The 23986-nt window shown below is 42.4% G+C and overlaps 2 protein-coding genes across 3 annotated transcripts; one reads left to right on the top strand and one right to left on the bottom strand.

Annotated features, from left to right (window-relative positions):
* Positions 1-413: 413 nt before the first annotated feature.
* On the bottom strand, positions 414-17276 carry nup133 (nucleoporin 133). The gene is made up of 25 exons (XM_026172069.2): positions 16997-17276; positions 16701-16816; positions 16408-16511; positions 15774-16007; positions 15266-15436; positions 14661-14816; positions 14469-14539; positions 13270-13417; positions 12809-12959; positions 12065-12219; positions 11764-11855; positions 9003-9166; positions 8698-8792; positions 8215-8439; positions 8014-8136; positions 7781-7880; positions 6708-6962; positions 6126-6259; positions 4479-4637; positions 3000-3135; positions 2536-2654; positions 2117-2197; positions 1950-2014; positions 1157-1245; positions 414-660 (listed from the first exon to the last, which is right to left on the bottom strand). Exons 1-25 carry the CDS (start codon positions 17122-17124, stop codon positions 524-526), a joined length of 3408 nt encoding a protein of 1135 aa, XP_026027854.2. The 5' UTR covers positions 17125-17276; the 3' UTR covers positions 414-523.
* Positions 17211-23014, top strand: taf5l (TAF5-like RNA polymerase II, p300/CBP-associated factor (PCAF)-associated factor). Of its 2 annotated transcripts, none has more exons than XM_026172073.2 (5): positions 17211-17346; positions 18526-18667; positions 19204-19308; positions 19850-20610; positions 21832-23014. In XM_026172073.2, exons 2-5 carry the CDS (start codon positions 18529-18531, stop codon positions 22627-22629), a joined length of 1803 nt encoding a protein of 600 aa, XP_026027858.1. In that variant the 5' UTR covers positions 17211-17346; positions 18526-18528; the 3' UTR covers positions 22630-23014. The 2 variants fall into 2 exon arrangements, with proteins under 2 accessions (XP_026027858.1, XP_026027857.1); XM_026172072.2 differs by lacking the exon at positions 17211-17346 and adding an exon at positions 17861-18052.
* Positions 23015-23986: the final 972 nt, after the last annotated feature.

The following is a 23986-nucleotide window of genomic DNA, read 5'->3' as shown; positions in this document are numbered from 1 at the left end:
CATTCAGGAGGATCTCTCTGTACTCTGCACGAGTGTCCTTATAAATGACGGCTTCCTTAGAAAAAGGAGGTGCAAACTTACAGCATGCAAACATGTCTTTTGTATGTATCCACTAAGAATCAAAACACACACATTAGAGCAAATTTGATTCATTGTCATAAGACAAATGTGTTCTAAACGTGGTGAATGTTAATAAAGCCGTCATACATTCTCTCTAAAAGCAAAACAACTTTGATGCAAAGAACTGAAATCATGTCTTGCTTCACGATATGGATTTCTTGTCTCTCCTGTTAACAAACAACTATTTTCTTTACAGCAGCACTTCTTTTTCCAAATATGTACAGAAGCCAGTGAAATGTGTCACAGCTGTGCGTCTTTGAGGAATAGTAGGAGAGTGAAACCATACAGAAAAGTACACAAAATCAACACATTTATTTAGAAAAGAGCACAATTTAAAGAAAAGTGAGTAGAATGCAAAGAAAAGCTGAATCGCACAATGTTTCACTGGTGGGTTTGGTGGTTGTTACATCTGGGCTTGAAGGTAATGTTCATAATTAGCTCGAAGGACAAATTCAAAATATGGCTTTGATTTCAAACTGCTGAGCTCATCCAGCTCCAGGAGGTCTTTGATGTCGGGCAGATAGGTCTGCAGAGAGACGCCTGGAAAATACAGAAGAAAGAGTTCATCTGTTTAGTAATTACAAGTGTATTTTTCATATAAGGATACATATGATTTGATGACCATACAGATAAAGAAAACTGAATTCTTTCGGCTCATGACTGTTCATAATATACTCAAAAAAAAGGGAGGGCTTGAGAGGTCCACTGTTTAGAAGAGCCGTCAACAGAACGTGTAGAAGAGTAAAAACTAAGCCGGCTGGGATTACTGGCTGAGCCCGACTCCCTCCAGCCAGAACCAAATGTTTGCTAACTTTGACAATCACATGTACAGAAGTGTTCAGTTGTATTGTGCACAGTTTTTGATAAACTAGTTCTATGTGGTATTAGCCTACGCAGCTATTTAAGTTGAACAAGGGGCTCTCATGACATAATAGGGATAACTTGCGTGTCATTTAAACCCATTTTTCCCATCAATACGCTTGAACCCCCTCCCCATATTTCTTTAATCCACCAAGTCTTCATCAATGTTTCTCACCTTCCTGAATGAGTTTGAGGAGGATCTTGACAAAGATGCTGTCTTTTGTTGCTTCCAGAGGGTCGTCGTTCCCATCTGCAGAAGACCAGCTGGAGGTGGAAAAACAAACAAACAAACAATAAAGATACCCACAGCATTTAAATCAACCATTACAAATCCAACACACACAGAAGTACTGACTTCTGTTTTTTTTCCAGATTCCTTTACTGATCCAAACTAACTGTAATCACTGACACTCCATCTTTCCTGGCATATCAATAAAACACTTATATCCTTTACAGCTGGTATATAATTCCAAAGATTGTATTTTTTGATTATTCTACTAACTACTAATGGTATTTCACATGAACATCGTGTTTTTAACAGCAGGCGGTGGAGGAATCAAGCTGTAAACAATATTATCAGTTGTGAAATAACAGAATAGCTTTTTATCATTTAGAGTCGTGTTTCTGATCATCTGGCAGAGTCCAATATTAATTAATTTTTTGCTCTGTTTTTGGCCCCTACCAGCTTCAGGGGGAAATGTCTGGCTCTTTATGTGCACACGGTCTTATTGCTGAAAACTAGAAAACTGAGAATGAATCCAAACACTCGATTTGTGGCTTTAAAGCTAAACAGTGACCTGAAACTGGCTGAAAGGCTCTAAAAAACAAAACAACGTATATTCAGCTAATCATAGGTTACTCACTACTAGAAAACTATTTGCATGTTATTAGAGAAATACCAGGCGAAAAAGTTTTAATTTAAGCAAAGTCCCAGTTGAATGTATACAAAAAACCATGACGGATCTTACTCGTCTCTCCTAAGCGCTTTGCCGAAAATCTCACATTTGAGTGCGTCGATGTCCACAGCATCGTCCTACAACAGAAAAGCAAGAAAACCGCTAAAGTTGCTAAAGTTGAGAGACCGACTAACTGAGCCTCAAACGCACCAGTGCTGTAAACAAACGCTAGCGGCTACCTCATCGATGTACTCCAGCAGATCCAGAGCCTTTTTGAAATCGTACTCGTTGGCTCGCCTGTTGTCATCACAGATGTACAGCTGGAGAGGACGAGAGTTAAAAAGGAAATGCACCGAAGCTGTTCAGTCTCAGTGTTTGAATCATTTTCTTCTGACCCTCTCTAAATGTGATCTGATCTTTTCTGCATACCTATGATTATCACTTTGTCTTAAGGTGAGGTCCTTCTATACTACTTTTATCTACTTTCATTAATCCATCCAATAACAGGTTCTTTATTTGGAACCGCAGACACCAATACAGTTATCATAAAAACATTTAAGCAACTGAAATGATCTTGTTTAAATATTGTACCTAAGTTAACAAGCAGTTTTCGTTCACTCGGGAAAATTATCCACAAACAAGCAGCACGTGTTTTCACCTGTATGAGGTTGTGAGCACTGAGCAGAGGCATGGTGTCGGGGTTCTGCTGCTTCTCCTCCAGCAGCTGTCGAGGCAGAGTCTCCTGATGCAGCAGGAAGCGCTCCTGCTCCACAATGTCTGATTGGCAGATGAATGACAGTGTCAGGTCTACTTACAAGACATATTACAAAGCACCTGCCATTCCACAAATACATGTACCTTTATATGGCGATTTTATCATGCCCTTTCATTAGTAAGAAAAAGATGAATGAGTTTACACTCTGAACTTTTCTCTGAATTACTATGAGATCAAGGCAACCACTGTTGTAGCAGCTAAGTAACTTTTATTCACTGACAATCTAAGAATCTGTGTCAATAAAATGATCTAAAATGCTGGTTCGATTCAGTAAAATTCCACGGATAACGAAGTTTATGAGGTGCAGGGAGGTCTGCATGCATACAGCAATGTGTGCGCTTTTTTACCATCAATTTGTTTGGAGAGCTGGTCCTCCGGCAGGTCAGACGCTAGTGCAGTCAGCTTACTGAGAGCCAGCAGTGTCTTCTTTTTCACAAAGTAACGTGTTTCCATGTTGGCTTGGCTGTAGAGAGTTCTGTGGGCCTGCAGACGTGAAATACCACGTTAGCCACGACATCGTCGCACCAAAAATATATCGATCTGTGTAACTAAGACTTTGATACAGCTTGATTCAAATAAACAGAGTAATGTCACTTTTCATTATTATACATAATTTATGGACATCTATGCATTGATTTCTTTGCGTGGGTTGTTACTGACATGTGGTGAGAATTTCACGTCACCAGCACCTTTAGAATCATATTTACTTAAACAATTGGGTGACGTGATCAATACTTTGACTAAAAAAAGGGAGGAGCTAAAACTGCTCATCTCAGTCAGAGGATGAACGGAGAAGCTGCATGAAGGCCCAGCATGAGATACATAAGAATTGTTCAGAACTGTGAACCATGAAAAGCTGTTCTAAAAGAATTCAATAATAAAACTGAGTTGAAATGAGAATAACAGATCCCTGTCTGCTAAATACCTTACCAGGCACATTCATTATCACAGTTCAAATGGAAAAGAGGAACCAAAACAGTATCAACCAGGATAACACAGTGAAGTTTACAGCCTCGAACGCGTCTTTGTCAAAGTGGATTTCTACTGACAAGTGAAGCCAAAAGAGGAAGTCTTCTTCAGTTTAGATATATGTGTGCCCGTGGTTTCACTTTGTGTTTGTTAACTGCAAACAGGAAGGAAACTTTAGAAAGTGTGAGTGTGTAACAGATATGTTACAGGATGCTTTCTTCTGTGCTTTGTCTTCTATGAGCAACGGTTTCAAATGAAAACGGAAGGAAACTGAATTTGTGTTTCCATCGTAGATCACACTGTAACAGCCACACACTGTGTGTTTAACAGGAAAGACAGCAGGACGGTTAGGAAAGGAAGGAAGGAAGGAAGGAAGGAAAAAATGACCCTATATTTTTGTTCGTTGCAAAACTGCAGTATTTTTGAAAAATGCTATTTCCAGAGGTAGTGAAAAGACTGAAGTGCACAAGCGATGAACGAACAGCAGAAGAAAAAATATGAAAAGGTTAAAAGTACAAAAAAAAAAAAAAAAAAAAAACAGGAAGGAAAGAGGAAAGGAGGTAAGGACACTAGGAAGCCGTGTGGTTACATGAGCTTGAATAGAGCAAGGCGGATGTGTTTATTAATGTGTGACAGAGTTAGACTGAGAAAATCATGTTGCTACAATGTTGGCCAGATTTTGACTGGTCCTGATAGGTTTGAAATGGTTAACCCCCCCCCTCCCCCCCCCTCCAAAAAACGTTTGGGTTCAGATTAGGATTTAGTTGGGATATTAAAAATTCATAGAAAATTGTATTGTGCTGGTTTTGTGAAGCAGAATTGTAAATGTGTGTGTGCGTTTTTATTTTTAAACATACACTTTGGTAGTCGTGGATGTGGATGTGATGCAGCCAGCTGAGATGCTGATGAGCCTGCAGGAAGCTGGCGAGTTGCTGGTGCTGAGCGGCCGGCTGGGACAGCAGCTTCCCTCTCTTGCCTTTCTCCATGTACCAACGAAACAGGAAGTCGGAAAAGTTCTGCAAAAGTAAAGGTACAAAGAGAACGTTAAAGTGTTTACTGATATACTCTGGTCTGAGTTCTCGATAGACTCCGGTATTTGTGCAGACACCTGCTCCTTCCAGGTATGTGCGTCACCTTTCTTTAAGTGCTGATGAAAGGTGATGTATCTGTAAATGTACCCAAAGTTATCCAGGTTAAAAGAAAGCCCGAGAGATTGTTATTATTCTTTTGGGATGATGTTAATAACATTTCTTAAATTTGCAGTTCATGATAACCAGACAGAATTTGATAACATGCCAATTTAGTCAATCATCATATGTGTGGCAGGGGCGTGGTCTCTGGCCCGCTGCAGTGGAGGGGCGGTACAGTGAGCTCTCAGGGCGCCGAGGTGGCAGAGGAGACACCTCGAGAGACATGACTCTCTCCCCTTTTATATGTAGCGACAGCGGAGACAGACGGGAGAGGAGTGTGTGTGAAGCTGGAGAAGGAGCTGCTGGAGTCACCTGCGCTGAACTGAAAAGAATAAGCAAAATAAAAGCATTTCCTAAGCCTGACAAGCCTGTGTGTATCTGGTCCTTTGCTACACTAGGACTGTAGCCCTTGTCAGTACGTCACAACACACTAAAGGAGCCATTAGTTCTCCAATATAGAAAAAATAAACATAAAATTAAACATAGTACTGGTTATACATCCTTTGTTAGGGGTTTTTCTCTTTTTTGGAGCATTCTCTGGAGAGGATTGTGTGACAGGTCTGGTGCCAACAACTAGGCTACATTCATAGTCAATGAAATCAACTTAAAAACAAACAAACTAGCAGATGGCTGCATATTTTTAAGCCTAAATAAAAGATACAGTCAACTACTACTGCTGCCCGTCACCCCTTCCAGGGTAGGGGCCGGGCTAAATACCGTCCTGAGCCATTCTTTCTAGTTGGCTCCAGGTGTAGCCCGTCTTTGTCACTTCTGCCTCGAGGTGTCGTCGCCGGGTGCTTGTTGGGCGGCGCCTCCTTCGCTTGCCTTGAGGGTTCCACCTGAACCTGCCTGGTGATGTAGGTTGGTGGTTTGCGTAGAGTGTACCCTACCCAGCACCATCTTTTCTTCGTCTACTGGGAGTTGACAGGTTCTTTCCCATAGGTTGATGTTACTGATGGTGTCTGGCCAGCGAATGTGGAGAATCCTTCTCAGACAGCTGTTTAGGAATGTCTGGGTTTTTCTGTTTGAGGTTTTGTGTGTGCTCCAGGTTTCAGCCCTGTACAGCAGTACTGACTTCATGTTGGAGTCGGACAGTTGGACCTTGGGAGTCAGGGTTAGCTTTTTGGATGCCCAGATGTCAGAGGAGCCTAGTTTTTATTGGGTTAAAATGTAAAATGGCCTCAAAGTGCCTTTACAATCCTGTACAACGTAAAACACTGTGTCCTTACATCCTAAATAAAAAAATAAAAAAGGTAAATAACATGTAGGGAAACTCGTGCAGAGCAGCTGAGGAATCTTTGAGTTTTTGTGTACCTGATCTGCAAACTTGGCCATGTAGTGCTGCAGGCGGCTCTGGTTGTCTGTCTGCTCACACATCTGAACCAGGATGTCAAAGTCACAGTACTTCTCAGCCAACGCTGCCACCCACTGGTACTGACCGAGCTCCACTGCAACGCAAAAAAATAAAAATAAATAAACAGAAAGGAAAAAGCTACAGAAGAAACATAAACATTGAGACATGGACGTTACACTTCAGTTTGCAGTGTCCACGTGTCTGATTACAACATGCCTGTGTGTGAGCTTTGCGTGATGGATAGTTTGTTTACTGCAACAACCTGTAATTGGACAGCTAATAATATACCAGCTTTCTACTCAGTTTGAGCACTCAAAGCTTTTTTTCTGTAATAAAGAAAATTTATTTCTTCATACAAAAGAGGAATTACCAAAGGAATACTTTATTACAGCATTTTTACTCATCTAACAAAACTCTTAACAAAAAAATCTAAATTTCTAAATGTCACAACAATCCCCTTTAATGTTAAAGATTTAAATCTTACTCTGTGAATCTATAAGACTCGATCATTCACAGCCATCACATTTTAATCCTCCACTTACAGAGCGGTGCGAGCAGCTCGGAGCGCCGCTGGCTGTACTCCATCTCCAAGCTGTTGTAGCGCTCCTGTTGGGTCCTCTGCTGCTGCAGGGAGTTTAGCTGGGCCACAAAACTGCCCAAGTAGATATCCAACAGCGCCACCAGCTGCTCACAAAGGGCATTGCGCAGCTCTGAGTCAGCATGTGGGTACACTGTGCGCAGTATGATCTCGTGCTGGCGCGAGAGGACTGTTCGAACGCCGCCAACGCCACCTGATGCTGCATAAGCAAGGTCAGGTGGAAAGAAAACAGGGTTAATAATCAGTTCTGCTCCAACACACAGTGCAGACACGGAGCCATTCAAACATTCAGTTTCTTACAGCACTGAAATAGAAAGATACCAAACTTCTTCAGTTTAAGAGGGGATTTTAAGTCACGATGTTTACATAAGCATAAATGCATATTTGGATGAAGTGCTAAAGTGATTTAGTTACAAACACTGAACAACAACATACACTAATAGGGTCCTATGTAGAATAATTACATTTCACTGTGAATACATAAGGACATTTATCATATTCGGCTCTTATTTTTTTCTTAGTTTGTAGCTGGTAAATTTAAACAGCAAAGTTTTATTTCCCAACAGAAAACTTTCAGAACTGAGCTTTCCTGTCCATACCCACTCTGTAAACTTTGTGGTATTAGTGCCCAAATTTACTGCCATGAGTTTGTATGGCAGGTTTTGCAGTATTTCGATGACATTAGACTAAAGCATGGTGTCATATTACATCCACTTTGATCTTAAGTGGGTCGGACCACTGAAACTCCCTCTGTGCTTTTCTGTCATTTAACTGTTTAGTAAGAAAAGCTGTAAAACTTACAAAAATACAAAAACAAATAAATAATAAAATACAAAATTTATGCTGGTGGTTGTTTGAGCAGCAGATCAAACAAGTTTAAAATTATAAATGACCTTAAGCGCACATTCAGGCCTGTGAGAGCCACGGTTCTGTGCTCAGTCTGCTTTTGCACGTGACTGGAGTGTCCATCAAAATACATTTGACACCAAGTGAATCTAAGAAGCTTCATGTTGTCACCTGTCCATGGGATGTACTCAGGCTCTGCAGCAGCATTTTCAGACGCTCTGTACATGGAGGCCTTCATGTCTCTGTACTGACCAGCAGCTTGAAGCATGTCCTACACACACACACACACACACACACACACACACACACACACACACACACACACACACACACACACACTTAAAAATGAAGCCTAAGTTTTAACGTGACCGCAGTAAATAAAAAAGAAAACAGCACACATTTACCTTGATGATGTTGTTGACTGTGAGGACCACTTCGGCCCACTGCACCGAGTCCACTGGACTCTCCTTCAGACTCCGCTCCTCCTCCTCCAGCAGACAGTCGAACACCAAGGAGATCTGAGAGACCTGTGAGAGCACAACAGTCCAATGACCATCTATTACACAAACAAACTGTGATACCTTCTCGCTGCCAGAGACTCAAACCTCTCTGAAGAAGACGTCAGCAGCGGTGAGGCTTTGCGGCACGGCGGTGTTGTTCCTCTGCAGCGCCGTGCTGATGGCCCGGTTCACTAGTTCAGAGTGTTTGGTGTGGTGATTTTTCAGCACCATGGCTGCTTGCAACTTCTCCGCATGTTCACACAGCAGCAGGCGTGTTGCCATGGGAGATGAACGTACAGCCACCTGAGTGAGTCGGTCCAGCAGTCCAACCTGGCAACAGAGGATGATGGCGGCTTTTGAGAGGCAACTGGACTGATGCATTTCTAAATTCAGCCTTTGAGTTTTGATTTGTATCACATTTTTATTTTCAGCCCTGTTTGTATGTTAGTAAAAGTACCTTTGCAATCTAATGTACAAGTTGATCTTAATCTAGTTTAATTTAATAATTTTCCACCAACAAGCTTAAAGTGTGCCTTATAAAGTGAACTCTGAGTGTGTGCACACATGCAAAAGTGCAGGTTTCTTTACCTGCAGCAAAAACTCCATGAAGCAGCCATGGGCCTTCATCTTATCCTCCAGTTGGTGAAGGATGATGAGGGAAGTGAGAGGAAAACCAGCGCTCTCTTCAAATCCCAGAGAGAGAAGAAAAAAAACAAAACAGTTCAAGTCTTTTTCCAACACACACATTAAATGCAAAGTCCGATCAGCTACGTGAGAACTGTACAGTGACTGCAGAGAGGACGAAACCTTACAAGCACTAGTTTCATACAATACAGCTTTTCATTGGTTGGTTAATAACTTTTTGTGTTTTGTTTCCTCTCGTCTCAGCTCACCATCGGGGACAGACTCGGCCCAGCGAGGGTCAGAGGCCGGGTAATCGTCCACCAAATCAAGGTTGATTTGAGTCACCATGGTGTCCAGCTCAGCTCCCTCCTCCCCATCGCCGTCAGCTGGGAACAGCTCATCTATGACGGTCTGAGCCCCGACCAGGTCATTACTGACAGAGGAGAGAAGAAGAGCTTGGGACGTTACAGGAATATAGACTTGTCCTCTCAGCGCTTTAAGGGCTCAGAGAGAAATGAGGAAGCACAGACAATCCCATCACAGAGTCTGGAAACACAGCTCCTGCCCCCAAACAGCCAGCAAATAGCAACAGACAGACCAGGTTATACACACACAGAAACAAACTATAAAGAAAAGCAAATGTGTTGTTTTTCTCTTACTCACTTACAGATGACCGGTCATTATGGCTAGAAAGTGTGAATGATAACTCCTTTTGCCCATATTAAAGACCCTGAGCTTCAATATAAGACTTCAACATTCATCAGAAGCTTACAACAGCCAAGTCACTCAACACAACATGATGCAGAGAAACGCAGCTTTGATGTTTTTACTTGATAAACAACAAAAATGAACAAACATGTTCAGAATCAGAATCAGAATCAGAAAGGGTTTTATTGCCAAATGTTGAGCAGGTTTACAACATTAGGAAATTGCTGCGGTGCTTCAGTGCAAACATACTGTCATAAAAATATAAAAATAAGAATAAGAATTAAACGTGCTAAGTAGATAGATATATACATGAGATATATACATGAGTGCAGGTGGTGATCAGTGCCAAACATGAAATGATGCAGTGAACACAGCGTAGGGTCATGTGTTAGTGGTGGGGACAGTCGTACGTTTATTGTTCATGTGTCCAACAGCAGAGGGGAAGAAACTGTTCTTATGGCGAGAGGTTCTGGTGCGAATGGACCGGAGCCTCCTGCCTGAGGGGAGCAGGTCAAACAGACTGTGTCCAGGGTGAGAAGGGTCAGCTGAGATCCGAGCTGCACGCCGCAATGTCCTGGAGGTGTACAGGTCCTGCAGAGATGGGAGTCTGCAGCCAATCACCTTCTCAGCAGAGCGCACAACACGCTGCAGTCTCTGTTTGTCCCTGATAGTGGCTCCAGCGTACCACACGGTGATGGAGGAGGTGAGGATGGACTCGATGATTGCGGTGTAGAATTGCATCATCGTCCGTGTTGGCAGGTTGAATTTCTTCAGCTGCCTCAGGAAGTACATCCTCTGCTGGGCTTTCTTGATGACGGAGGTGATGGTGGGCTCCCACTTCAGGTCCTGGGTGATGGTGGTACCCAGGAAGCGGAACGAGTCCACAGAGGTGATGGGGGTGTCAGTCAGGATGATGGGGGGGAGTGGGGCTGTGTGCTTCCTGAAGTCCACAATAATCTCCACTGTCTTCTGGGCATTCAGCACCAGGTTGTTGTGGCTGCACCAGGACACCAGACGTTCAACCTCCCTCCTGTAGGCAGACTCGTCCCCGTCCGAGATGAGTCCAATAACGGTGGTGTCATCTGCAAACTTGATTAGCTTGACAGACTGGTGGGTGGAGGTGCAGCAGTTGGTGTACAGGGAGAAGAGCAGAGGAGAAAGAACACAGCCCTGAGGGGAGCCGGTGCTGATGGTCCGGGAGTCCGAGATTCACAGATGTTGGCCAGAGATTCACAAAAACAATATTCTCAAAAAGTAGAGTGATTTAGTCACTTCTGTATTTACCTGATACAGAATATATAAGTGAACTTGGTGCTGGCTCTTCCTGTTCCAGCACACAGTGGTGATTATGTGGAGTTTATCTGTGTCATTATCTGTAATAATGTTGTATGCCACGGTGGAATCGTCACGTTTTATCTAAAGCACACTCTCTGTTGATTCACACGCTGATTATTTTTTCAGTATTCACTCACTGCTTTAGGCATTCGCAAGCTTAAATGAACTCGCAGCCGACCTGCTAGCAGCATGGCCTCTTCGCCTCTCCCTCCTGCACTTTCCTGCTCACTCTGATGTTTGAGTGTATGTTAGTTAAAGCGCTGACAAAGCTGCTTGTGTGTATGGGTGAATGTGGCGTGTTGTATAGAGCGCTTTGAGGACTCCAGGAGCGTAGAAAAGCTATGCAGATGATGCCCAACTTCATTTATCCATGAAGTCAGATAACACACACCAATTAGTTGCCTCAATACCTAATTTTCTGCTTCTAAATTCAGAAAAGAGCTTATTGTACTCAGCACTCAGCAAGAGTACTGACAGGGTATATTTATTTAGAATCCTGCTCCTCATGTGCAGGTTTTGAATGATCAGGCCTCATCTTATCTTAGTTATCTTAGTACCGTATCACACCAATAAAAATCTTTGCTCTTGGTCTGCGTGCTTCCTTGTTGTTCCTAGAGTATTTAAAAGTAGAATAGGAGACAGAGCCTTCAGCCTTTAGACTCCTGCTCTGTGGAACCACCTGTCAGTTTGGATTTGGCAGACAGACACTGTTTCTACCTTTAAGATTTGGCCTAAAAACGCCCTTTTTGATAAAGCATATAGTTTGGGTTGAATCAGGTGACCTCTAATCTTTCCTTAGTTGTGCTGCAATAGGTCCAGGCTGCTGGGGGATTCTGTTTATACACCTCTCTGCATTTAATTATTTGTTATTATTAATCCCTGGCTCTCTTCCACAGCTTGTTTTTTTCTAATATTATGAAGGCACTTTATTATTTTTATTCTTTAAAATATTTCTCAAAGGAGATGTGAGCTGTATTTAAGACGTACCGACAGAACTGCAGGAAGGCCGCCTTCAGGAGTTTGGTTTTGTCCTCCTGAGCTACAGGCTCGGCTCGGGTTGGCGTCTCCATGGCCGACACCTTTGATGCAAATTCAACATTAGAAATGCATGACTGCAACACCCACAATCACGATAATCACGTTAGTTTAGTTATAATTTTCCTTCTCAGGATTTCTTGTGTCAATAATTATGAGACGCAGAAATCATGAGAAAGATCGAAGTCTCACAAACTGGCATAAAAAGAAAGTTCTTAGTCTCATCGCTCAGACGGCTCTCTTTGAAACTTACTTCCGGGGCCGCAGCCAGCGAGGAGCACAGCGAGTCCTCCATGGTCTCTGGCAGGATGGAGGCACTCTCTCTGGCCACCACCGCCACCAGACCGCTGTTTTGCGAGAAAAAGACCGGCAGGTTGGCACAGCAGCCTGCTCCACGTACACCATCACCTGCACAGACAGAGGCCACCAACATAAACAGACTCACCTGGATTTGATCTAAACTGAAAGCATTTATTGGCCTATTGAACAAGTCGAGTGAATTATTTATTCCTTTACAAATACTTTATTATATGTTTTTCTTAATTCATCCCTGACCAAAACATTCTCAAACAATTTTATCTTTTAGGAATATCTGAGTCTTCGAAGCAACGTACAGTTTAATCCTCTTACACCAACACAGTGGACAAAAACCTGTTAAATATGATAAAGTTAACTTATTCAAGCAACATGAATTTGATCAGTTATAGATTTTTGGGAGGCAATGAGATGCAGGTGAAATTTGTTTGTATTATGAAAAAGAACTTTGTTCAGTGATGTTACAGATTTTAATTAATTTTTTGAAACACATTCAATACTTCTGTGTAACTGAATTTCAAACCAACGACAAAAGACGTTTATCCCACAGAATCAGGAATTTCATTTAACTTAATTGAAAAACAAACTATTCACTGACCACAGTATTAATTTCGTTGACTATTACATGCAGCAATAGTGACAAAATGAAGGCGTTCTTGCTCTAACGCTCCAACTTTCCCACCTGGTGAGTTAAAGCTGATTTTCTCATCAGGAACTGCGACCCTGTTGGTTCCTGTTGAGCAGGCGAACACTACGTCCTCAGTGTACAGAAAGGCTGTGGAGCCAGGGGAACGAGGCAACACCAGCCGAGTGGCCTGCAGCGTCTCCTTGTTCTGAGGAAATAACAGAATAACTGAAGACTTTCAAAATAAAAGCATAAATATCTTCACTCTTATAATAGGAACTGTAAATGCTGGACTTTATTTTACAATGTCCTGTAGTTTCACTGTCACTTGTTTGGACAGTTCCACTCTTCTGCGTTGCTCAAAGTGGTTAATGTTTTAATAATTATAATCGAGGATTGTAATTATCAGGCTCTTCTTGATGAGCAGGCTTTTACACAAGAAGAGAATGACCAGACTGATCCTCTAATAGATCAAATCACAAAAACACCACTGCTGCAGTAGCAGCTTCAGGTCTGACCTGGAAGGGAGAGCTGTACTTTGTGACCTCCACGGTGAACTGGTCAGAGATGGTGGCTCCGTTGTCCTGCAGGGTGACCAGGCAGAAGTAGGCCAGGCAGGGAGTGTCGGACGGGTGCCAGGCTGCAGCCAAAACCACCAACCCGGCTCTGAAAGCACACAGAGTGTAGCTCAGTGCAGCCAGGGGTGCAGTAAGTTCAAGAGGAATAGCGAATAATAGAGGAACATGGAGGCAACAAATAAACACAAGATAACCTGTCGACTAAGACAGTGGTCCCCAACCTTTTTTACACCACAGACCGGTTTAACGTCAGACAATATTGTCACGGACCGGCCTTTAAGGTGTCGCGGATAAATACAACAAAATAAAATCATACGACCAAGACAAAAATGGTGGCATTTTGTAAATAACATAATAAACGCGAATTCACTGTGTAATTGTGTAACTTTATTAGCAGCGTCCTCCTCTCCGCCCCTTAACCTCCGAGGACCTGGCGTCCACATATGTGGACATCACATCTTGGGTTATTTAGACCAAAATACTGCAAGGGCCTGATGTCCACTTACGAGGACATTATACTGCTACTCTTCTATCGAAATTTTAAACGAATATTCTCATATGTGGCTCTCATTTTCCTTGGGAACAAAAATCCGTTAAATTTTTTATTTTTTTAATCTGGTAATTCTTTGTTTTTGCATTCATCAGGTCAAGTGTAAAACAAGTCTTTTTATTGACTGAATGGATAAAATCCATCTTTCATTTAATATTTATATATTGAATATAATTTTTTAAATTCTGAGATTAATCTTTGAAGTGCAGAGCGACACAGGATGGCTAGCTCAGTTTGGCCGTAGTATGCTAACGCTAGAGTGACCATATTTTGATTTCCAAAAAAAGAGGACACTCGGTCCAGTCATGAAGAACTTTAATAATACTGTTTGCTTCAAGAAAACGTTAACACATTCAAACGATGGCTTCTCTGTGTGGTTAATGAATCGTGAAATAAAAAATGTCATATAGACTTTTACAAGTCAACAAGTGCAAAAGAAGAGGCCGGTTGGTCACTCTAACACTTTACCATGCTTTAGCACATGCAATCCTACATGCGGCATGTTTTAGTGAAGAAGAAGAAGAAGGAAACAAAAATGATTCAGGTTTTTGTGAATCCAAAGACAAGCTGCTTTTAATCACACACTCACTGGCTGAGCTTCATGTCCAGGTATGCCACATTTGCTCCCTCCTTCATCTCCTCATAGTTGCTCTCTGACCCCTGGAGGAAAGGAAATCTTTTTCATTTGGATCTTATTTATTTAGTTTTCTTTGCTACAGTGCAGAACAGGAAAAAACCCTTCATCTGTAATAAATAAGGTCACATGTTTGCTTATACTGACCCATATAGCGTCTGTGATGCTCTCGTTCAGAACTCTGCGCGCGTCCCAGTTGAGGATCTGGTGCTCCGAGCTGTCGTCGACCTCCCATTTACTCAGACTGGAATCAGTGAGAGTGTACAGGGAGCTGCTTTCCCCCACCCACAGCACACTGCAGAGCTGCAGCAGTAATAGAGTCAGAACTCTGAACACTGAAGATAACTAAACTGACACTGGAGAAGAACTGCCCTCACTATTCAGCCTGATAGACTTAAAACATAAAGGGTGTTTAAGAAATTTGTGAATCGGAATCAAAAGCAATCACTCATTTCTCTCTGTGGCTAAAATTGATTAAAAAAACTTGATTAATATAAAACACAAACAAATAACACATGGAGGAAGTAATTAGCAGGTTATAATCAGATTATCTATGAGTGACAGTAAAAAATGGGGAAAGAGTCAAGCTCAGAGCAACACTATTCGATGTATTTAAAGGTCATCACCAATAGATGAAAAATAATAACACTGTACACAGACTAGTCTTAATTATTAAAAATGCATAAGATAGAAAAGAGTTGTACAGATAGAATAAATGAAACTCTGCAGTGGACTCTCCTAACAGGACTCACCGTGTCATTGGCTGGTGTCGAGAGGATGCCAAACAGGCTGGAGACACGACGTCCGATGCCAGAGAGCATGCCCTGACCCTGCTGCAGAGCTCGGCACTGCAGCTTCCCAGAAGAATCTGCACTTGCTCTCAAGAGCTGATTCTTTACTGAGGACAAGACAAAGCTTCCACCCTGAGAAAGGAGAAGGAAGTGAGAAACAAAGAGGTCAAATTATATGTTGTTGATTTAATCCTGTTCCTTACAAATCTACACAAAATAAAGTGCAATGCCAGCTTTATTACGTGTGTTTAAATGTTTCAAGATATCTCAAGGTATGCAGTGAATAAACCGTGGACAGCAGCATTACTCCTCAGTGATTTCTGGAGCGATACTGTTTGATGTGATTGTACTTTGGGACCCTTTTCAAAAATATTTGAGTATTTTGGATTTGGCAGAGTCAGTGGTGAGATTTTTTTGGAACAAATTTGTTAGCAAAACCGTCTATTTTCAACTGAAGAACCCTACTTACTCTGACAGCAACAACAAAGTTGCACAGATCTCCCAGGTCCACATCGGTCTCTGTGTAGTTGCCCTCCTGGGAGAGGCTGGGCCAGTAGCGAACCGCTCCTTCTGCAGCCACCGCCAAGACAGAGATGGACTGAACAGCAGCCATCTCCAGGGGAGCAGTGGAAGTCACAGCCACAAGGTCAGCAGTGTAGTTGTACTCACTGCTGGGCAGTTGCAACTCCTTACAAACTGAGACCTGCAGGAAAACACAGTTTAGTTTGTGAATTTAAAGCTGCCAGCTTAGCACGTTGTGAACTTTCAGTCTGTTTTGATTCATCGTTTACTCCATCTAATATCGGAATAAGAAAGCAGGTTTTGTGAGAGAAGAAAAAGTCCATCTTTCTATCGCTGAAACATTTACCACATGTTACTGTACCCAGTCTCTTTAAACAAAACTAAGACACATGAAATAAATGATCAGTGAATAATTATTTGCTTTGTCGATCCTACAGATGGAAAAAAGGCCTCACGCCGCTTGCATTATTTTGGAGAACATGTTAAAATAACTCTTTAATGATTTTTAGATTGTAATTTTAGTCTAAATGTAGTTTTAAAGTGAATTTTAAACTCAGGCAGAATGTCTGCCCTGATCATACCTTAGCTACAGCAGTTTGGCAGATCTTCCAGATGATCAGACTCTCTCCACAAACCATCCAGGCCCAGCCGCTCTCACACACCTTCACTGAGATCTGATCATCAGCTAGAGTAACCAATAAGAACATGAAAAACAAATGTTTAGTGGAAACTACTAACTCTCCCACAACCAGAAACATAAAGAGAAGAGAGAGCAACTATATAAGAAAATAGAAAATGAATATGTTAGTTTGAAGCTCATAAAATTACACACGCACACCTTTCATTCTCAGAAAGAAGACAAGGTTTCTCTTACCGTCAGCCATCGTCAGTGCCTCCATAACTTTGACGGGGAGGGATGAGCCAAAGGTCTGCACATCATAGTTAACAGTTTCTGCCCCTGCATGGCTCTGCACTCGGGTAGGTGTTGATCTGGGGATGACACAAACTCAGAACAATCAGCTGTAGCTACAGTCTGATGGGCCCAGTTAACCCAAGACTGCACTGACGACTCAGCACGAAAGAACATCATCTATAAATCTGTAAAATTGTCTTTATTTGCCATATATATGGAGCCTTCCGATTGAGTAAATCTGATCCGACAACACTCACCTCGCCGACAACGGCGTCCTGCGCGGGGAGAACAGGAGGCCAGGGACCGCACCGGAGACACTCTTCCTCCCGGGGGTCCTGGCCGGCTGCCTACGGCCGGAGCCCGGGGCGGTTCGAGGGCTAAACATGCCTGCGGTGGTACCCCGAACTGTTCAACAGTGATAACTACAACCCTGCCTGAAAAGCGCGCTCACACGAAAGATCCACCAAATACAACTCTCCAAACAGCGCGCGGTGCAGTCGCTGGATTAAAACGTCATCATCCGCCTATTTTGTAAAACTTTATTTACAACTCGAAAACGAGATTTTACAACTGCAACACTTTCACAGAGGAAAGTCTTATTGTGTGGGTAAGTCAGTCAGACTATATGAAAAAACCCCCACACACACTTTTTCATGTAGGCCACATTCATCCAATTAAAATTAAAATTTTAAATTACTCCGCTCTGCTGATTCTACGTTTTTAAGGGGCTTAAAAGGTGAGTTAAGTACGCTAAATACTTAACTCACAGTTAATTTAGTGACTTAATAGTGCACTTTCACACAGATTTCTGTACAGCAGGGATTGGCAGAGACAATTCTGCCTCTGGGTCAGTAAATTTAAGCTTACATATAAATTTATAAAATAAAACAAACACAAATTTATGTCATCAAGATGACATCAGATCTTTAGGAGACTCCAAACTATTCAGTGCATCTCGTCATAGTAGCTGACTTTTATCAACTACAAAAATTATATCAACCTAATAACTGTGTTCTAAGATTTTTTTTCTTCTCAGGAAATCTGTTATCTATAGATTTAGCCTTGAGCTTGAAACGGGAGCCAGGCGAAAGCAGTAGATTAACGACACCTAGAATTGCTGATTAAAGATGAGAGCGGCCAGCTAGCTTAGCTGCTTTAGCTAGCATGATTTGATGGAGTCTGACAGGGTTGGATAACCACGATGGAGCGGCAGCGAACGACGTTGATATAGTAGTTATAGCCAGATACAGTGATGCGTTAAAAGCGGTCGTTTTGGACACAGTAACTGAAGGCGGACAGCAACACGTTATGCAGTAAGTAGCAATGTCCAAATAATGATGGTAAGGCATTAATCCCGCTAAAAGTTTAGCGGCCAGGCCCACTTCTAGCATTAGGAAGTTAGCTAGTTAGCTTGGTGTAAGCATCCTCCTCTACTATCGAAACTTGACAGCTTTACACTGCATGCCTAGTTCTTTGCTGACTTTCACGTTAGTTGGCACGTATCTTTATTGTGCTAGCTGGGCCCTTTGTAATGCTTGTAACGTAAACACGCCAGCGTTGCTTTGCTATGTAATTAGCTACTAGGTGATGCTGTGCTCAAGAAGTTTAATTTGACCACGGAGATGATGAATGAGAATTTTTAGTAGTCACAGACATGTATCGTATTTTGTAGTCCGTTGTGAGCACGAAAACAGTTACTATATGCTTCCGACTTGTTGGGTGGATGAGCGAGAGAAGGTGCTGTGAAAAGTGCCAGGTGTCTGACACTGTAGCTTGTGCTCGTAAGGTCATGAAGCGGATTCGCACTGAGCAGATCCAGTATGCCGTGGCTCAGTACCTGAAGAGGAGGCAGTATGTGGACACTGACGGCTCCCTGAAAGGAGCCAAGCTCTACCAGTCCCCCGAAGAAATGGCTGCAAGTCTCACGGGTAAGATGATGATGATGATGATTCCAGCCTAATTAATAGATCGCACAGCCACATAGTTATGAGAAAAGACTGATCACACGAAAACACCACACATACACCACAGGATTGGCTTCACTGCAAAAATTAGCACTGCCGCCTCAGTGCAACATGGATTTGGTTTTGGGCTTGAACCTTGTGGAGCCTAGAGCTGTCTATATGGAGTTTCCATGCTCTCCATGGGCCTGCTTGGGTTTAATTCCACAGTGCAGAGACACGTGTTAGGTAACTGGTGATTCTAAGTGATTGTGAGACTGTGTTTTTTGTCTTGGTTTGTTTGTTTTGTTTTAACCTTTGTTAAACTCGTGACCTTTCTAAGGTGTACCATAAGACAGCTGGGATAGGTTCCAGCTCACCTGTGTCCCTAGGATAATTGGTTAAGATAAATAATCTATTTTCATAATGCAGTGTAATGTATTTGACCCTTTGACTGGCAATATTCTCTGTAATTAACAGTTTTCCTGCTTTCTTCTTTATCTTCTTTCTCTATGTCTGAGCAGTGCAGACGGAGTCAGGATGTTCCAATGTCGTTTCTGCTGCACCATGCCAGTATGACCCACAGCAGTATGAGATTCAGTATTCCAAGCTCCGCGCCTTCCTGTCAGGTATGAGCTCTACATCACTGAGTCTAGACTTGCACATCTATAATTGTATTTGTTCCCAAAGTTTATGCCTCGGCTCCACGTTTTTTAGGTAGTGGTAAAGCTGCATCCTAAACAGCAGAAAGAGACAAAGGTTGTGGACGACTGGGGCTTCTTTCTGAAAGATGACATATTGCTGCAGTTTTAAATATTTTTATTTTCTCTGACAATTGTGCTTTTGTATTATTGACCATCCAGGGCTGATATTTTTTCATTTTGTCAACATTTCTTAAGCTGTTTTTGTGCGAGTCCACATTGTTTTGTCCTGACTGTTAAGAGAGAAACATGGATTACAAACTGGGTTTAACATTTGTCTTTCATACATTTATGTTCGTATTTATTTTTTGAAAGGGCATGAATAACAAAATGGATTATTATTGGCTTATACAAACAGCTCCACATGGATATCGAGAATGAGATGATGGAACTGTTACGATATTGTTAACCTTTGTTGTTATTGATTACAAAAGCCTAAAAAATATACATTTTTTTTTCTACTAAATAGAAGCAGACATATCCTGGGCTAAAGAGGTGAGCAGTGTCCTCTATCCACTCTTCGTCTACCTCCACCTGGACATGGTGCGCTTTGGACTGAAAGGGGCTGTGGATGGTTTTTACAGTCGTTTTCATGGCGCCTTTCTTCAGGACAGTGAGCAGCGTACCATCATAGAGCAGCTCCGCCATGTCCTCAGTGCACAAGACATTGTGACCAACCCCAAGCTGAATGCTTTCTTAGAGCACAAATATGTGGTTCACCTGACGGAGCCAGCCTACGGCTACCTGCTGCGTTACCTGCAGAGTGAGGACAACAGCGCCCTCTGTAGGATCCTCAGTACACACCTGCAGCTGGAGGTCAGTGCCTTGAGGCGGACAGATTACCAGCTCTATGGAGCTGCTGGCGGGTCGACAGCTGCTCCAAACTCCACCTCCTCCTGGGCCGGAGTGGATGGAACAGAGAGTGGTGACGGGGTGGAGGTCCCAGCAGGGATCCCACAGAATGAGGCAGCCCTTGAGGCTCTGCAGGACTGCGTCAAGAAAGTCCGCGAGGGACCACCGTCACTCACCACTGTCTGTTTTTACGCCTTCCACCACACGGAGCAGATGCTGAACACTGCTGAGGTCTCGGCTGACAGTCGGTTGCTGGCCGGTGGATTTGACACCTCCACGGTAAAGCTGTGGAGCCTCCGTGCCAGAAAACTCAAGGCCAGACCCCATCAGGCTGATGTGTCACACATCCACCTGGCATGTGACGTACTGGAGGAGGAAGTAAGTAGACATTGTTATGAGAAGTCTTCACCTTAATTGTTTCCATATCTTCTTTTTCTTTTTTTAAAATTTGCATGCGTTTCTTTTGGTGTACAAAATCTGAGAAAATAATCCTGAGGACAAGACAAAGGTTGTCATGAGAACAGAGACACGGTGGTGAAGTCTTGTTTATAGTGGTGATGGACAGGCTATGATGTTTGCAGATGACATTATGATCTGTAGTGAGAGTAGGGTGCAGATGGAAGAGTTGCAAATAAAATTACATGTATGTGAATGAGAGGAAGATGTTGGAAAGCACAAGGAGTGGACGTTGACATGAGTACATGAGTTTAAATATCTGAGGGCAACCTTCCAAAGCAACAGACACGAGAGGTGAAGAAAAGAGGCAGGGTGGAGCAGGTATGTCAAAGGTGTGTAAGGGAAGATGTAGTGAGCAGAGCTGAACCAACTGCAATTTGCTAAGTTAAAATGTGTAACCTGCTGTTATTGATTTTCTTTCTATGAACCATAAATCGCAGCAGATACAAACAATTTAGTTTGTCTTCAATGCAAATGCTTGACAAATATTATATCAGAAGAAATTATTGTCCCAAATATTATTCTCCAAAGCTGGAGTTAGTTAGATCTTCTTTCACTGAAACATCTGAAACCAAGTGCTTTGCTACTGGAAGGAGGTAGAAATGCTAAAATGAGTTTTACCTTGCCAAACAAAAGGAGGAGCAACAGCTTTATATAGTTTATTTTTCAGTATATTTATAAATTCATTAGACAACAGGGACCTTTTGTTTTTCTTTCTTTTTAACTGAACTCATAACTGCTTTGAATTTGTTTGTTTTTTTCCTTTGCTGGCACATACAAAGGTTGCTAGCCTATGGCGGCCTCTACGCACTGGATAGCTTTAACTTTAGCCACTTCAGCTCCTTTTAAAATGTCCACGTTTATCTGGGCGACGGTGATGTCACTGTCTGATTAGCTTTGTTTTTAGAAACATTGTTGTGGTGGGGTGCACTGAAAATGATCCAATTCCGATCTCTAGCAATGAGATGGGTCTCATTTGTAGATGGTGGCTCTGATTTAAAAAGACCTGCAGAGTTAAAGATTAAATTGTTTAGCAAATTTAGATTTTTAATGTAAAAATAAATGCTGTATGTTCTTTTTAGATTAAGCTGCAGAGGAACAAAATCAGGTATAATCATGTAATCTTTCATCATTTCTTCCAAGGTAGATGAAGAGGACAGCTCAGGCAGTGAGATAAAGACGCTGCGAGGTCACAGTGGCCCAGTATTTCGTACCGCCTTCCTCACAGACAGCTCCGGCTTGCTCTCGTGCTCTGAAGACACAACCATCCGCTACTGGGACCTGGGCAGCTTCACCAACACGGTGCTCTACCAGGGGCACGTCTACCCAGTATGGGATGTGGACGTCAGCCCCTGCAGCCTTTACTTTGCCAGTTGCTCTCACGATCGCACCGCCCGTCTCTGGACGTTCTCCCGGACATACCCACTGAGGCTCTATGCAGGGCATCTTTCTGATGTTGACTGTGTGAAATTCCACCCGAACTCCAACTATTTAGCCACCGGTTCCACAGACAAGACTGTGCGACTCTGGAGCACCCAGCAGGGGGCGTCTGTTCGCCTTTTCACGGGCCACCGTGGCCCTGTGCTGTCACTCGCTTTCTCACCGAATGGCAAGTACTTGGCGTCGGCTGGTGAAGACCAGCGGGTGAAGCTGTGGGATTTGGCATCTGGGACTTTGTTCAAAGACCTAAGGGGACACACAGATAGTGTCACCAGCCTGTCCTTCAGTCCGGACAGCAGCCTAGTGGCATCTTCATCTATGGACAACTCAGTGCGGGTGTGGGACATCCGCAACTCACACGGTGGGACGTCAGCTGACAGCTCGTCCAGCGAATTGGTGGGAATGTACACTGGAAACACCAGCAACGTGCTCAATGTCCAGTTTATGGCCTGCAACTTGCTGCTGGTGACGGGAACCGCACAAGAGAAAGCAGAGCAGTAGATGTAGCCGTCACATCTGGAGCTCTTTTGGGCGAGAGCTGAATGTTTCCCTGTGTCTGAAACTTAGGAGCCAAATCCTGAGATACATGTTTTTGTTCTCTTTCCTTCAAATTTCATTCTTCATGAACTGGCTTTTTTTTTTTTTTTTTGGAAATAAAGAAATAAATTACCAAAGTGAATTCACGGTATGTCAATATTGAAGAATCTCCCAGTTTCTTGTTTAACTGATGATCTAAAAATTGTTAAGTTCTGTTTTTCTGTTGTGATGTAAATTCAGGAAATATTGTTACTGTTGGAATAACGGACACTATCAGGCAGCTTTATCCCAAAAGGAAACTTTAATATTTCAAACCTGAGACGTGTACAATAAAGTGCGTTCAACATTGTCCGGCTTTCTTTGGGTTAGGCAGCGAGACGAAGCCTAAACCCAAACCCCATCTGTCACAATTCTTTATCAGCTTTCGCTGCTAATTCAAGCTCTGCTTCTGGTGTTTGACGTGTATTTTGACTCTTCACACAATGAACCAAATGCTACCTTCTTTAGTCAAAAGGAATAGGGCAGATATTATTTATTTGTAAAGAATATACAAAGCAAAATGTTGTTACTGCAAATAAGAAGAAGAAAACCACTCTGTGTGGTCTCAGTGCAGCTGTGCATTTGTTACATTTTAAACCAAATTAATTACATTTTTTAAGGAGAGCATTCAGGTCTGAGGGCGATGTGGAAATTGCTGAAGATCTTTGACAAAATTAAATGCAGTGACTGAATACTCTGACAACCAGAAATGAAAATGAATGATGTGTAAAATTTAGTGAAGATGAGGACCAAACAAAAGTATATCCACATTTTCTTTATCACTAATTGAATCCATGTTACTTCACATGGCCATTTGGCACAGATTCTTTACACTCATCATAGCGTACCTTTGTTCAGTAAAATGGATTTCAGTTCAGTCGAATCCACGTTGTAATTCAAGTAAATGGTCATCAGAAGAGCATTGAATAGAACCACCTCCTGCCAAGTTTGTCTTCAGTGCAGTAACTGTATCAGTGTCTTTGAAGGTATTAAAGCTTTTTTTACACAGGCATGCACTTAGTATATAGAGTCTGGTATACTGAGGTGCATACATGGGACCAAAATAAGTTGGGGTAGCTGGCTATAAAGCGCCTTGCACCATAGGTGACAGTGAAATTTATTTGCACATGCTCACAGAGTGTAGTTCTTTTCAGATGGTAGTTTTGTTCTGCATTTTTGTCTTAATTCAGAAAGTTTAATGTCCACAGTAATTGTAGTATTTGTTTTTTTTTAAAGGAAACTAACCTGTGTTCATGTCCTCTCACAACTGTCTCATTACCTG

The sequence above is a fragment of the Astatotilapia calliptera genome, chromosome 6 (genome assembly GCF_964374335.1).
Source record: "Astatotilapia calliptera chromosome 6, fAstCal68.1, whole genome shotgun sequence".
Lineage (NCBI taxonomy): Eukaryota > Metazoa > Chordata > Actinopteri > Cichliformes > Cichlidae > Astatotilapia > Astatotilapia calliptera.
Note: the sequence above shows the minus strand (reverse complement) of the source record. Positions and strands in the feature narration are given on the sequence as shown.